This window comes from Macadamia integrifolia, chromosome 4 (genome assembly GCF_013358625.1).
Source record: "Macadamia integrifolia cultivar HAES 741 chromosome 4, SCU_Mint_v3, whole genome shotgun sequence".
NCBI lineage: Eukaryota > Viridiplantae > Streptophyta > Magnoliopsida > Proteales > Proteaceae > Macadamia > Macadamia integrifolia.
Window position 1 is genome coordinate 25,741,890 of NC_056560.1, and position 17,398 is coordinate 25,759,287.

The window sequence follows — 17,398 nt, forward strand, 5'->3', positions numbered from 1 at the left end:
TTTCTTTTTTCCCAAAAGATAAAGAAAAAAAAAAACTTGGATTATAAGAGAATCATTTTCAAGTTCCAATCAAATAGGAACCGCATGTAAACCGGTTGTGAACCGAATAACAAAAACCAATTAGAAACTTCTTCAATTGCATCCAAATTAAACCGCTCTAGCAAAATTGCAATGGAGAATGATATGAGAAATATTTTCCTAAATATAACAACAACCACAAATTAATTCATCAAGTAGGTTCCTACAACAAAAAGGCTGTTGCAGTAGCCAAATCTGATGCACATGTGCGCCAAATGAAATGTTGCACTTTAGGAGTGGTTTTGCATTGCCAAATACATTTATAGACTTCAATTAGAATATGATCCCATAAATGAATAGTAGAAGTACTTGGAAGCTTTGTAAGGTCCTCTACTATTCGATTAGATAGTAGGTGATAAGCACTTTTCACTATAAAGGTTCCATTAGGAGATGCAAACTACTCTATCTTATCATCTTGAGAAAATATAGGGAGATTAATTTGGATTATAGCATCAACTTCATTGGGATTAAAAATATCATCCAAGATGTCACGTCTCCATTGCATAGTGTCAAGAACAATAAGTTGAGAAACTGTGACTAAAGAAGTATCATGCAGACAAGGAGTTGAGACTTTGAAATCCTTCAAATTCGGCACCCATCTATCATTCCATATATTAATTTGTGCTCCACTCCCTACCCGCCAACAGAGACCTTCTTTTAAAACAGGGAGCCCATCCATTATACTACGCCAACCCCAACTTGGTGTAGACCCAACTGTAGCATTTTGGAAATCAGCATTTGGGAAATAAATGGCTTTGAGAAAAAAATGAAACAATAAAGAGTTTGTATCAATCCATAATCGCCAAGCAATTTTAGATAATAAAGCATTATTGTGCAAGATCGGATCTCTAAAACCAAGTCCACCATTTTCTTTTGAACGACAATGTCTACCCTATGATATCCAATGAAGCTTAGAATGCCCATCATTTTCACCCCATTAGAAATTTACAGCGACCCTCCTTGTATGTTTACGAATAGACTTTGACAACTTGAGTGTAGATAAGCATATTTTGACATAGAAAAAAACATTGATTTCAATAAGACTTCCTTATCAGCATGATTCAACAATTTAGATTTTCATCCTTGCAACTTGGAGTCCACCTTAGTAGTAATATCATGAAAAATAGTACTCTTTAAGATTCCAAAGTCAGTAGGAAAATCAAGATATTTTGTGGTTCGCTACCATATGGAATCTTCAAGATTCTTGAATACCACCTCCTGAATTTGTTGCGAATTTTGGGGCCGAAAGTCCTGATTGATTTTTTAAGATTAATAGCTTGACCATAAGCTTTGCAATCTATGGATAGACACTCATTTAGCTGATAGATCTTATCAGTTTTAACTCGAGAAAATAGCAAACTCTCACCTACAAACAATAAGTGAATAATTGATGGTGCGCGACTACGGACTTTAATACCATATATTTTGCCATATCTTTTAACATTCATGAGTAAACATGATGAGGCATGAGAGCTTAAAATAAATAGGGCAGGAGACAAAGGATCTCTCTGCCTAGTTCCCCTTGATGTAACTGTTCTCCCCCTTACTACACCATTGATAAGAATATGATAAGATACAATGCTAATGCAACTTATAACCAAATGCACCCATCTACTATTGAATCCCATCTTAAGTAAGGCATTTCCAATGAACCTCCACTCAAGCCTATCGTATGCTTTTTTCATATCAAGTTCTAAAGCCACATACGACATCTTCTTTGATTTATTAATTGACTTAAGATAATGAAATAATTCATGCGCCATAAATATATTATTAGAAATTGACCGATTTGGTACAAATGCTGACTGGTAGGGAGAGATCATATCATTGATAATCAATTTTAATCTACTTGCAATTATCTTAGTAACCACTTTAACCATCATAGAGCATAAAATAATGGGCCGAAATTGTTCAGTCAATTCAGGAATAGCAACTTTTGGAATTAAACATATCAAAGTCTCATTGAGATCGTAAGATAAACAACCAGTTTCAAATACTGAAGAAACTAAGGTGAAACACTTCCCTTCTATAGTAATTGCCAATTTACTCTTTAAGGACTTCGTCACAAGCCTTTTACATTCAACAAAACTGTATGAAGATTCTTCTTGTAATTTATAAGGGTTCGTTTGATAACGTTTCTACCGTTTATGTTTCAAGAAACGACAGAAACATAAATTTTCGTTTATAGAAGTAGAAATGGAATTGAAGTTGTTTGATAATCATGTTTATGGAAGTCGATAGTAACCAACGAAAGAATGGCCATGAGCCATTTCCAGAAATGGCGAAACAAGTTCTACTTGTTTCTCCTGTGTCATTTCTTGAATCATAAATATGTAGAAATTTTAATTTCAATTTATGAAAACAAGTGAAACGAAACAGTTTTCTCAAAAGCTTTTTGTTCCGTTTTTGCCATTTCTGTATCAAACGGACCCTAAATCTTTTAGTAGGCCTTTATGAGTAATTGAATAATTTATGTCATGGATATTAGTAATAATAGTTTATTGTCTCATATATGTTTTAATATTCTTCTCTCAAATTTCATAATATGCGACTCATTAATTTTACATATATATATATATAATTATTGCATATCTAAATATTATATTTATTTTTATTAATTAGAATCACAATGTTTTTTCGTCCATTCATTTGGAATTTTCCATTTGCTCATAATTTTACAAAGAAACATGGTTAGCTAAGATAAATCTCAGGTTCTCAAGCTCTTATACACTTATAGTATAACCACATTTGGGCAATGTGTCTTACTTAGATTTTCCTTAAAGCATTTTTTACTTTGGTCACCTTGTTTTATATATATATATATATATATATATATATATGATATGTGACATATTGATGGGTGGTAATGTAGTCTTTCGGGACTTTATTATTCAAAATGTCGGCATTGAGTAAGTTGTAGAAATATTCTTTCCATATTTTCTTAATGTTCTCATATTTTATTAGTACATCATCGCAGACACCTCATTATGTTACCTATGCTATGACAATATTGAATGTCCCTCAAAAGTTAAGTGACCTTATATTTATGGAATTTATGATTTTCTCATGCTTCCGGAATACGTCTACTAATTTTCTATACATAATAACTAAAACGCCCGTAGAGGAAAAATTATGATGGAATAATGCCTTTACATGCCTATGCTAGTTTGTGCCATTATTAAATCCAATGTATGTATTAATCATTGACCAATTTTTGTAACTAATCAGGGTTCACATACATATCATGTGTGGTTTTTATCATACCTATACTTATTCCCTAAAATAGGTGTTCATATAACTTAGGTTTTATATATTCTTGATGCATGCCTAGGTTTCATTTATTCATGTGTTATAACCCGTTTTCCTTGCAATGCATTCATGGTAATTCATTATAATTATGTTACATTCATGTTCATACTAATTTCAATCACCTCACAAGGTTAGCTTTGAGTCAGACGAACTAGGTTGCCTAACACCTTCCTTAGATTGTACATAATGTGTATCATTTATTTGGTATGACTGGTTCTTATAGGTTATCACAGAGTCATATTTTGTTTTGTGGGTCTTATAACCCAATTTATGTGGCGATCATTTATTCCCTCTCTCTCTCCCTCTTAAATAAATATTGATTATCTCGATAATTGATAAATCCCCCTTGCTTATCAAGATGCCTTATCTCAGGGCACCAATAATCATGATTATACTAGGGGGTCTATCGTCTAAAACCGAAGATGTCGTATCTCTTACAATAAATGTTTTGCAATTGGAATAACTTAAGAATCTATATATTTAGTGAGACTTTGCCATGACAATCTAATGGTGTTAAATGAGGGATAATTTGTTTCATTCCATAAAAGAGGAGTTTGATCATCTTTTTGTATATTTTGACAAATCCAAAAGAGTTTTTGGATGAAAAATTAAATAAAAAAATAATAGATGTAGATATGTCCATGGCTATATGGTGGGGTTTGGAGCAAAGTTACATAAAAAAAGATATGGGGTCGAGATCGGTTAAGGATGATACTGATTCAATCCTGATTTGGATTGACTTGGATCAAATGAAAATATCTGGATAAGATTAATTAAAAATTGGGAGAGGGATAGGTATGCCGCCGATATCAAGTATGCTAGAGGATAGCACCAATAGGAACACATGATGGAGTATCATTCAGGAAGGATATGAGGGTCATTTCAGAAAAAGGGAATAAAGAGATAGACACAATGGGTGCTAGCATACTTGATATCGGCGGCATACCCAACATTTTTCCTTAAAGATCATATGTATATATGTTTACTATTTTACCTTTTGGATGTACTAATCCATCCATATGATATGAAATAAAATTCAGGATCAGTCAAGATTGATACCAATCTAATTCGATTCTTCAAAACCATTGGTCGGAGTGATGCAATTTCAAAGAAGATGGAGAAAATAAGTCCACATCCTTTACAACGAGTGGTGAGATGTGGTGAACATCTAATGACTGAAGACATCTGAGCACGCACCTCAATAGGCTCCTAACCATCTGATGCTCACTACACTAATGGAGCAACTGCAGACCATTTTTACACGGAGAAAAGAGAACCCATAATGAACATATTATATAATAGATCGATGTGTGCAAGGTTTGATGTGCCCTGACTTGCATGCGTCATATGCTGCCCAGCATATATCTATGCACGAAATGATATTCTTAGTATTTTCTACTATCATAAAGATTACAACGTGATAGCAAAAAATAGGTTAAAATTCTGTCTAAAAATGGGTCCATTGGGTCAAAGTAGCTATTTGCATAAAATGATGGTCAAATTAATCATTTCATAATAATTTTTAAACATAAGCCTTTTTTTTTTAATCAATGTGATTTTTGTGATTAAACATGCATAATCTGAAATATTGTCCAATTCTAAGATCGTTTAGACTTTTTCTACCAGTCACCCTCCCAAGTGCATTTTGATAATATTTTTAAATAGTTTTCTCTCGATCCATTTTAGATGATTCCAATTTTCAAGTATATTCCACAAAAAAAATAAAAAATAAAAAATAAAAATAAAAATAATGAGGGTTTCTATATATAAATAAGAAGAAGTATTAATTAGAGTTAACACAAGAACTCTGAGGCTCAAAACATGGTCCCACACCATACCTCAAGGCATTTATCATCATCGACGTGCACAACTTCACGATTTCAAAATGAAGTGTCTACATTGTGCTTTAATTGGACTGAATAAGTGGTTGTGAATTATGAATTGATTGAACCATCACTACAACAGATGTCATTTTTTATGACAACAATAAATTGTCTCCAAAAATAGATATTCGTTGTAAAAATTAAGGGTGAAGAAAATTTTATTCGTTATCATTCCGTAACCTATAATGCCATAGTAAAAAATGGGCAACAGTAAAAGGGCTACCGTAAAGATGTACATTTAAGGCAACACTTGTTTTTTAACATCACCGTAGGTTATATTTTGAGTGACGGTATCTTTTTGCCATCTCCATAGCTCATTTTTCAGGGATGGTTATACTTTTATCGTTGTGTTTGTTATCTTCGGAGACGGATTATTACTATTACCATAAATGATATTTGCTACAATTGATTTTATTTGTCATTGAAATTATAAATAAAAAAAAAAAATTGTATTTTTTAAGTGACAATCTCATTGTTACATGTAATTATACCTACATGCATTATTCATTTCATAAAAAAGATATATTAGTTATACATCCACAGGAATTCGTTACTTTTATTCAACTTTTAAAAATTAAAATGTTTACAATCATAAAATCTGTTTGTTCCATGTCAATTTCAATATTACAAATATTATATAGAAAATAATGATAAACAAATTCCATCATGAATGCTTGTTTGTCTGAACCTATTGGTATTAACCCACCGAAATGACTTTCTCCTCAATACCAGATATATAATAATATCTAGTATTGATCCTTAAAGTAGTTCAGCTGTGTAAGATGGTACCTGCCATTATAACTCATGGGTAAAATTAGAAAAAAAAAACATATTTTTACACTACCAAAGTAAAAAGAGCATATATTTGACGAAATAAATACATCAGTATAATATTATTGATCACTTACTTATAGACAAGTCAATATCAGACCCATAGTCTTAATCACTTTTTTTTTTCCCCACTAGAAAATAATTTATATCAAAAGAAAAAAAAAAACGAAGAATATATAGAAGACAACTGGAACTATCCAGACACTCCAACAACAAAACAAAGCTAAGCTCTCCCACCTTCAGCATTGCCATCAGTAGGATAATCTAACATACTAAAAAAAAGAGAACAAGCATATTTATAAAATGATTACCAAATGAAACCAACAAACTAAGACTAACAAGAAAATTATAATGTTATCAAATTAGTAACTTGTTGAAGTTTGAATCCAAATTTAGTAATATTCAGGAAACATAACTAAAAGATAGCAAAATACATCAAAATAGAAAGCGAGAACTTGGATTTAATAACTAGTAAATCAATAGAGAGAGTGAATATGATAAATAAAAAATACAACAAATATAATTATAAACTATATAGCTTCAACAGGAAGTGCCATACAAAATAGAAACTAGTACAATAATAGAAATTTTACTCACCTATCATCAGGAAGGTTGGGTCATTCATAAAATTTGTTGTAAATGCAAGCATCCTGGACTCCATTTCAAATAGCATCAAAGACTCAATTTCAGCTATCTTCTAATCTTGCTAAGAAATCTTCTCATAACACTCAGATATTTGATATTTCAACAGGGAATTCTCTGAAATCAGATATGCAATCTATTGAGAACTCCTCTAGGTGCACAATCCCTCAATGCCGTACATCATTTTTTGGGTTAATCCAGCCCCTCACATTGCCACATCTCCCATGAATATATGGTCCCATTACTTTTTTTCAAATCGATTATTGATATTCGAGGTCATTTTGTGTCTCTTCACTTACCTTTGCAAGTTCTTCATCAAACCTCCTTTGCAAGTGACATTGTAATATTTCAATGCGGGGCCATCAGAAAAATAAAACATCAACAATTATTTAGTATATTAAAGTATGCAAATCATTCTCTTAGCTGACTCAGTATCTATAGCACTCTGAGTCTTCTTGGACTTGTGAGTTTCTTTGAATAATCCAATACAAGTGGGAGGCATATGATCAGGGTGCTCATTTTACTTAAAATTAAAACATAAATAATAAGAAATAAGTAAAGTTGGGTGTAAGATAAAACCAAGCACAATGTCTACAATATTAATATAAAACAAATAGATCATTTACCATATGATCATATATAACAACACAAGAAGTTGCTTCAGTCGTATGACGTAGTTTCTGTGACGGTAAATTCTACTGCCTCCCAAAATGTTTATCAATATTCTGCAACGGCTATTATTTTCGTTATTGTAAATAGGGGTATCAACTGGTCGGGGCGGGCCGGTCTTGGTCGAGCCTAGCTGGGCTTGACCATTTGGAAACCATGCACCGTGAACGTCCGTTTAAGTAAACGGGCCTAGCTTTGGGGGGCATGGTATGGTTTATAATCGGACCGGTCAGTGCCGGGCCTTAATCGGGCTATCTTAAACTGCTCTTAACCGGGCTACGGACCTATTTAAGTCTAAACGGGCTCTAAATGTGCCTATCTTAAAATTCTTTTCTTAAGTGGGTTGAAGTCCCATAATTGTTCAATTTGAACATTAAATAACCATAGGTTTATACAAAAAATAATCAGAGTAGAAAGTGATTCAAATCTTTAATAAAAAAGAGAAATGATATGAGATTATGGTTATTTTTTAATAAAGGGGGCCGGGCTAGGTCCGGCCACAATGAGTCGATTCAAGTCAGGCCTATAATCGGTTGGTTCGATCAGGCACCCGATGGGCTAGCTACTTGCACCGTGAATGTCCGTTTAACCTGACACGTTTATTAATTAGGCCGGTCCAAGTCGGGTCATAAACTTGTCTGGCTTGATTGGGCCTACCGGTATGGGCTCAAAATTGACACCCCTAATTGTAAACTTATAAATGGTGACAGTCTATTTTCTACTGTGGTAAAAAATTGATTTCAGCGATAGACTTTATATTACGTCTCCATTAATGATATTTAGTGATAGTATAAATTCATCCATAGTGTCACTTATTTCTTTTCATGATAATATATTATTTTTTATACAGAAAAATAAATATCGTCACCCAAACCTGTAGCTGAAAATTACTTTTGTTGTTGTGCATTGGAATGTGTAGTTTTTTTTTTTTTTTTTCATAATTTCTTCGGCACTTTTGCCTTAGCTGAAAATTACTTTTTGTTGGCTTCGAATCAAGTACCACCTGTGGTGTCATTAAAAAGCTGGTTTGTTGGCATTTATTTAAGAATTTAAGCTTCTCTTCTTCTATTTTTTGTTGGGAAAAGTGTCTCAAACACATTCAAAAATTAATTATTTTATTTAAAAATAAAAAAAATTAATAAAATAATCAATACACCTAGTTGTGGAGTTCGCAGTAGGCTTAGAGAACTCTTGCCCTCGTACTACCATTGGTTTGTTGGCATTCTTCGAGTCATTGCCGTGTTAATAGAGGGTATGCTAGCTCTCATTCTCTCTATTTTTTCAGGTCCTCTCACAAAATGATTTCTCTATCCCCAACAAAATTGTTCAATCACTCATTGATGCACACTCTCCCCCAGTCTTTTGCTCAAAGAACCCCTTCCCTTAATTTAAATAGGTGTATTTTAATATCCTATGTTCCTATAAGCAAGTGGCTTTATTTTAGGGTTTTAAAACAAAAGTTGATGATAGAATCAGTCCGATTGATTGTGATTCAGACCAGCTCGGAATCTAAAGGCCCGTTTGGTATCGTTTCTGTTTCAGAAACGCCGTTTCGCGTCAAAAACGAAAATTTCAATTTCTGTATCAAAACGCAGTTTTTAAACGAAAAAATGGTGTTTCAAAATTTCAGATTTTTATCGAGAATTTTTTTTTTTTTTTTTTTGTAAAATGGAACGAAACTGGGAAGACGGAACTCCAAATGGAGTTCCGTCCAATCTCGTTTTTTCAGTTTTTTTTTTTTCACTTTTTGTTCCAAAAAAATAGAAACGGACCATAAGTGCACCAAACAGAATATTCCATTTTTTCGTTCCAATAGAACAAAAAAACTCCAGAAACATTTTTTTAGAACCATACCAAACGGAGCCTAAGAATCGTAGAATCGACCATTTGATTTGAAAACCCACCGATTTAGGGAAATATTTCGATTCAAACCACATAAACTGTGATTGGTTTTGATAGAGTCAAAGTGAAACGTTCGATTCCCGATTCGATTCACCGATTTTGGAAACCATGGTTTGCTAGATCATGTTACAACTGGAGCTCGTGACGCCATGTGAGCGAAATTCTTAGCCAAGCCTTTATCAAATGGCTTTGCCAACAGCCAACTACGAATATTGGTTAGCTCTCCTACCCCAACCGCACGCCATTAAGGCCGGTCATCCACTTCAGTATGTATGGGTATGACAGAGAGGGCTAAGAATTTTCCAAATGCAAAGAATTCTTAATTCTGATTTCATCTCGTCAACCAACTCAACTCTGAAATCTCCGCCAAACACTTTGAGAATATAAAATTAGGACATGGGTCTAGAAGGATCTGAGCTTTCCCGTGTTTGATTTTTGTTTTGACCACCTCCTCTTCTTCTTTTGGAGATTCAAATATCTTGTGTAGAGAGCGAAGGGTTATTGTGATTTTCCATTGGGGAAGTGGGTTTTCTTTTTCTGATCTGTTCTATTCTCCGAATATGAAGGTCACTGTTGTTTCACGGAGCGGTAGAGAGATTATTAAGGGTGGGCTTGAGCTACATGATTCGGTATGTGATGTCTTTTACTTCATTTCTTCTCTTTTTTATCAAACATTTTTTTGTAGGGGGGTTTTTTTTTTCTCCTGTTATTGTAAATTTTTTTTGGAGATTTTTGTGGATCAATGGAAGATTGGTAAGCCACTTTTGTTATCAAGTATTTTTTCCCTTTATAATGTTATTTCTTGTGACATTATCTGTGGATTTGAAGATTTGTTCTTGTTTGAAAACGTTTTTCTTGTGTTGATTTGCAGGCTAAAGTTACTGATCTACAAAATGCTATTCACCGTCGAAGTAAGTAAATTTTCTGTTCATGATGCTCATTTTTTGTATATTTAGAATTATTAATTGTGGGTTTATGATCTTTCATCCATAATTTTCAAGCTTATTTTCTGAGAGATGATTGTTCTAAGTTTCCTGAGATTGTTCACGTAAGCTGTTGAGTTACAGGTTTGGTCGATGATAGACTTGTTATATATGTTACGACTATGGAAATGTTGAGAATATAGTAACTATATTGTAGGGAAGCTTGGTTTTCAAGTACACCTTCTAGTTCAGAATAAAAAAGGGCGTATCTGGTGCATGAGGCTCTTGCATGTGTGAGAACTAAGCAGCCTTACCTTGAGAATGTTGAGAGGCTGTTTCGACCACTTGACCACCAGGTCGCTACATTCGTACCGGTTTAGAATAGATGCTTGGTATTTTATAAAAGATTTAGCCATTTCTGGTGCAAAATTTGCAGTTATTTTAACGAATTCCTGTGCTTTATTATTGTTAACAACCGACAAATTTGGGTGGAGGATTGGACTTCTATTAACTTTGTGGGGGTTAAAGTTGGGACTGGGGTCAGTTAACTTCCTTGATGCTAATCAGGGAATGACTTGCACTTGGTACAGTGTAAAAACCAATCAGGTCCTGTTAGTTTGGACTCCATAGGAAGCAAGGAAAAGCAATAAAGCATAATATTTATTTCCATATATACATACATATATCTATCTGTCTATCTATCTATCTATCTATCTATCTATCTATGATTTTTTTTCCAGGTCTCATAAGTTGAGTGGTTTGGAGCAGTGGTATAGGTTCGGAGCAGTGGTATAGAAATTATCACTTTTTATTTCTTATATATGTGGAGTTGAATCCTGGAAGCAAGTGTAGTTAGGATCATAATATGTCCAAAATAATAGGGATGAAAATTCAGCCAGATGCTTTAAGGTTTCTGTCAGCACCACAAATGTCATGTGAAAATATGCACAATGGGGTGGGGCCTCTGAATAGTAAGGTATTCCACTATTCTCTGGTAGAGGGAGTTCAACTGATGTCACAGGATGAAGAAGTGGATGGAAGATCCATGGCATTATAGTCACTATATTTGACCCATTTGGTACCTTATTCTCCAATGCATTTCTTTCTTCTGTGGAAGCTGAGATGAGCTGATGATCTTGCGAAACAAGAGGCTACTATACCTAAGGATCTGTTATGGGAGTATTATTCTGTTGTGACATGACCATACTTCGGGTGTATGGTTGGGCTAGTATTTGGAAAATTGGATTTAATTTTTTTTTTGGTAAGAAATGGGATTTAAATCAGCTCACTGAGTTGGTTGCCCTGTACTATTTTTGTATGATTACTTGTAATACTACTTCCCATATTTAAGTTAATTACTACTTGTGAAGAACTAGTTGAAGGGCACATGCAAGCGAAAACTAAGGTCATGGAAGTTCCATGTTCTATTATACTTTTTAGGAGATTGAAGTCCTTGCATTTGTGGGACCCCCAAGTATATCATATCAGCAGGGCTACTTTCAGGTTTCGAAAAATTACACGTGAAAGAAAAACAAATGGTAGAATGTGTATAAAGTTTTAAACATTAAGGAAGCCCTTCATTTAGAAATGCTTAAAAAAATAAGGAGAAAAGGAAATCTTCCTTTTGTTATGCTTATTTCTCTGACTTCAATGGAGTAGAAGCACTTTAATGACGGTGAAGTAGCATATGAAACCAATATCAGGAAGAAGTCATGATAGGTGAATATGATTAGAATGCACAGAAATTAAGAACAATTTCTGTACCATCCGTAAATGCTGATATTGGATAACAATAAAACTTGGGAAGGACAATTTTCAGCGCAGATGGTCACTGTTGAAGTTGAATGCACAGGTCATTTGGAACTTAGAACAACCATCAGTATACCACAAGCACAAGTATCTCAGGTGTACATGGTCCTCTCCAAATCATATGATTATTTTGTTATGATGTTTCTTTTTGTGGTGGTATAGAAGTATTATCTATAGCCATACACACTCTTTCTCCTCTCAAAGTTTTGATGCTGTAGCATATGCTTGATTAGACTGGCATGGCCCCAATCTGGAAGCTTAGACCAAAGAAAATTAAGTCCAAACCTGGATTTAGGTCTGGCAGGGGTATCTAGGGAATTTCCTTTTTATTTGGGGTAACTTGTTTGTCAATTTATATTTTATTCCTGTTAGGCACCATAGGAGATAGGAGTCCAGTTTCAGTTTCCCAGTTTGATTCAACTTTCTTTATGGCGTTAGCTATACATGAACATAGGCCGTCGATTTTCGAGATTTGTTATATGCTGTTTGCTGTGAGAGTCGACAGACTAGTTGAATGCTGGTTTCTTCTTTCTTTCTGATCAGATTTCCTTCTTCCGATCACTCTTCTCTTCTTGTTGGATTGCTCTTACTACTCTTTCCTTTGTTCTCTTCATCTATTGCTGTGTTCTTTTATTTCTTCTGTTCCTTGTTTTTCTCCCATTCTGCTACTGGTTTCCCCCTTTCTCCCCTACTGTTGGCGGTACCTCTGGGTTGAAAAGAAATCTTCAAAACTCATCCCAGACCTCATGGTTTGGACTGAGATTGAGGGGTTCTTCTCTACCCTAGGGAGACTCAGATTGTAGAGTTTGAGGGTGAAAGAACATCTGCATTGAAAGTTCTATATCAGTTTTGGAATCTGGTTCTGTTCTTACCGCCAGACCCAGTTTCAAAATTTCTGTTCTCTTACCCCTTGATCTTTCAAACTGAAACTTATTTATGAGGCATAGTAGTGAGGGTTCTTGCCTCAGGATTTCAGCTTGATTGGGTTCCATGCAGGTGAAAATTTTCACCTGCAATCAGATTGGTACATTGCAGGTTTCTGTTTTAACGTGATGAAGGAGGCATCAAGTTTCAATATTTGCAAGTAAGGGCAGTTCATTGATAATATTCAAAGGCCCTTTGCTTTCATATATTGTCTTTGTTTATCCCTATCTTATCTGAAATCCCAAGTTCGTCCTTCCTCTTTAATTTAATTAATATTCTGTCCCTATTACTGTTTACCTTCAATGGTTCTAGATTTCCCAGAAGTTACAGAATTGCCATTATTCATTTAAGATTGTGTTTTTATTGCTTTGATTGGCCCATAGTGACCTGACTTAGGGTTTTGGAACCACAGGATTGCATTAGCACTCTTCAAAGCCTAAATGACGAGATTACCAACCTAATCAGTATGGAGCTGATCAACAATACTACTTTGTTGTGCTTCTGCAGCCCCAAAATGCAATGGGGCTATAATAGCTCATTGGTTAACCATTAGAACCTTTGGCAATTCAAACGTTATCTGCCATTTGGCAACTAGATTAATACACAATTAGGTGATTCAGCCCCTTCTGGTCCTGGGAGTCATGGACTGTATGCTGGAAATTGGTGATAATTAAGACGTGAATTTCATGGTCTCAAAACCCTATCAATGGACTTATTCGAATATCTAACTTTCTGATTCTTGAATTTCTGCTTAAGTGAAATTATAATTGGTAGGCTTTCTTTACATTAGAAGCTCCAAACAAAGTGATAGTATAAAATTTTAAGATCTCTAGGGGTGCTTGTTGGCACCGTACTCCGTCACATTTGCGTGATGCTTATTAAGATAGAGACTATTTCAGGATACATTGACGCTTAGAAAGGTTCAAAAACAGGAGAAATTAATATCATACAACGATAATTTAAAAACATTATAAAGTCGAGCGACTATTCTCCACAATTACTTGTAATACTTTTTAAAGCTATGCTGAAACTTAGGTAGCATAGCATTAAAATATGCATTAGTTCTGTTGCAGAAGCCAGTAAGTGGAGGCTAATTGAATTTGATAAAGTTTTCGTTGAAATGTGCGTGTTATATGAGGTTGGAATACTTTTGACATCAAACTTATTGCCATTAGCTATAAAACCTTGCTCAATCTATTGAGTTTGGCAGTTGGATTTGTAATTGCATTATTCAGAATGGATGTTTTGACTTCTTTCTCCCCTTCTTCCTTTTTTTATTTATTGATCATTTGTCTATTTCAGTCATTGTTTGGATGACAGGCTAAATTACTGCTCATGCCACTAATTTGTTGTTCACTCTTTTGAAACTTATTCTAAGTTCAAAGTTCTGAATTGGTCAATGATGTTGTTTACAAGGAAAAGAGACGGAAAGAGACAGAATTACTGTTAAGACATGGGTTTTTGGATTTGAAGGAACTTTTGAATTAATTTTTGAAGGCAAATTTTTAATAAAGAGTTCTATTTGGCATATCTGATGTGTATTTCTTAGGCTTTATGTTCCTTCTTGTATAGGCACTTTTGATTGGAGAGATTATAGCTGAAGTACATTTTATGCAACCTAGAAACTTTTCAAAAAGATCCAGCGGCCAAATATGAGTTGATTTCCATATGAATTTTCCTTATGACGATATTCTCTTGCCCTTTTCTTTTTCACTTCCATTTTGTCTATTTAGTTATTTATCTTTGCATATGTTCGTTTCTTCATGAAGAACTTAAATTTCTTAAATTTTTATAACCTGGGTATTTAATACCACTTTCTGATGTTGAGCAGCCAAAAAGTACTATCCTTCAAGACAGCGTCTCACCCTGCCTGTACAGCCTGGAACAAAGGAGAAACCTGTTGTCCTCGACTCTAGGAAAAGTGTGCAAGATTATTGTGATCGAAATGCGGACAAATTGACTGTGGTATTCAAGGACCTGGGCCCGCAGGTTTCCTACAGGACCCTTTTTATCTGTGAGTACTTCGGGCCTCTGGTCATTTTTCCCATTTTCTACTTCCTCCCTGTGTACAAGTACTTCGGCTACAAAGGAGAACGTGTTATCCAACCTGTCCAGACTTATGCAATGTACTACTGGTGTTTTCACTACTTTAAACGTATCATGGAGACAATCTTCATTCATCGGTTCAGCCATGCAACTTCACCCCTCTCCAATGTGTTCCGCAACTGTACTTACTACTGGACATTTGGCGCGTACATAGCTTACTATGTGAACCACCCATTTTATACCCCTGTAAGTGACCTCCAGATGAAGATTGGGTTTGGGATTGGGGTGATCTGTCAAGTTGCAAACTTCTATTGTCACATCTTGTTAAAGAACCTGCGGAGCCCTGATGGGAGTGGAGGGTACCAGATCCCAAGAGGCTTTCTGTTTAATATAGTAACCTGTGCAAACTACACCACAGAGATCTATCAATGGCTAGGCTTCAATATAGCAACGCAGACAGTTGCAGGCTATTTGTTCCTTCTTGTGGCTGCTTCTATCATGACTGACTGGGCCCTTGGAAAGCACCGCCGTTTGAAGAAGGTAACTGTTAATTGCCATCTTGCTTTTTAACGCATAAAAATGATAGATATAGGATGTAAATTTTTTTCCCCATCGGTAAATTGTTGCTGGTATTTACCAAGTCTGGCTATGCCTTTTTATTTTTTCTTTGCCTTCACATATACATTCACATGAATTTTGGGACTTTAGGATGACTTATGGTCCTTTTTAATATATCCCTAGTATGGGGGTCTGCCAATAATGGACTTTATATTACTTGGTCCTACCTTGGATCAGGTTGTTTAGATTTGGTAATGCTATAGATTTCTAAGGAAAACCATCATTGGAAATTCCATGAATGTTCATCAAATTTGCCAACTATATGCATTCCAGGAATGCGAACCTCACATCATTCTTCCATTTTTGCAGCCTCTGTTTCGTAGCTTGTTTCTAACTTTTCACCTTCATTATGCAGTTATTTGATGGAAAGGAAGGAAGGCCGAAGTATCCGCGCCGTTGGGTAATATTGCCTCCATTCCTGTGAAATACAGTCGAAGAACCTGCTAATAGACAGCAAGATTTAAAGCTTTGCTGAAGGTTAAATCTCGATGCAGGAATTCTTGAGACTATGTTTCACCTTCCTTCGGACTTCTGTGCCACTTTTCTGCAGTTTAGATTCAGTAAAAGGAATCTGCCAAACTTTATTTTTATTTTTTCCATGCAAGATGGGTAACCTATTGCTTTACATTAGAAGGAAATGGGTAGTAGAAGAGAATCCCGAAGAACTCTGCTCTTAGTCTAGACTACTTCAGTTCTCAGTGGGTTTCCTTGTTCATCTGTAGTTTTTTGTTGATCCATTAAAGTCATCTGTTGCTGTTTTTATTTTGGTTTCTTGTTTAAATATTTTTTATCTATTAAATTGGGAGAACTTGAATTTTGAGCCATGTGATAGGATGATTTGATTTTGAGTATTGGTCAGAGTTTTGGATTAGCATTCAAATTTCAGGCTCAAATTCAATCAGAAATACTGTTGCACCAAAAGATAACTTTGAAGAAGTGGTTTATGTATCTAAATTCTGTGTTTCGTGGTACCGTTGGACGGAGCTGTCAGTTTCAGAAAAGCTAGCGGTGTGTCCAACCTCCAATTTAATATTTATATAATCAAGGGGAAAATAACAATTCACAAAAAATTACACTGGTCAAATGGTGACGGAAGTGATGCCTAATTGTCAAGCTTCTTGTAATCCTTCAAAGATTCCGTCCATTTCTGATTCCTATGCGTTCCCTACAAACCCATAATTGAGGGAGAAGTATATGAACCATTTATTTTCCAGCCCATCCAGCACTATATTTGGCAGAATCATAGCTCCCATCAAAGATTAGTACATGATGTGCAAATATTGATATTCAGGAAAAGGAATCGAAGAGTGTTGGTGTATAATGTATTGTATTCTGTCATAATTTAACTCAGAGAGTACTGGTGCAATGCTTTGACAGGTAGGACGGCGATCCCACTAGCCGGTTAGTGGGTCGTAGGGATTGCAAGGGGGGCAGGAGGCCCCCTACATAGTAGGGGGTGTAACTCCCTGCTTGAAATTTTTTTTTTTATTTAAGGGCAATTGTGTACTTTTCGGATTAAGGTTTTTCGCTATATATTTGTAGCGAGGGTTTCTTTCTCTGTAATGCAAACAATACTGAGAGGTGTAAGGACGAATGCTGTAACCCTATTCTCCATTGATAGTGAAGCAAGATTTCATCTCACTGGGGACGTAGACAACTTTGTCGAACCTCGTAAAATCCGTGTGCATTGTTTGTTCTATTTTTTCATTATTTTTTACTCGTTTTAGGGTTGCTTTTCTACAAAGAGACCATGCATTTTCAACT

At 35.0% G+C, this 17,398-nt stretch overlaps 1 protein-coding gene across 1 annotated transcript; it reads left to right on the plus strand.

Moving 5' to 3' along the window:
* The first annotated feature begins 9,524 nt into the window (after positions 1-9,524).
* Positions 9,525-16,458, plus strand: LOC122077021 (very-long-chain enoyl-CoA reductase). Its single transcript, XM_042642754.1, has 4 exons — positions 9,525-9,943; positions 10,186-10,225; positions 14,802-15,556; positions 15,990-16,458. The coding sequence occupies exons 1-4, from the start codon at positions 9,875-9,877 to the stop codon at positions 16,056-16,058; spliced, it is 933 nt and encodes a 310-aa protein (XP_042498688.1). The 5' UTR covers positions 9,525-9,874; the 3' UTR covers positions 16,059-16,458.
* The last annotated feature ends 940 nt before the right edge of the window (positions 16,459-17,398 follow it).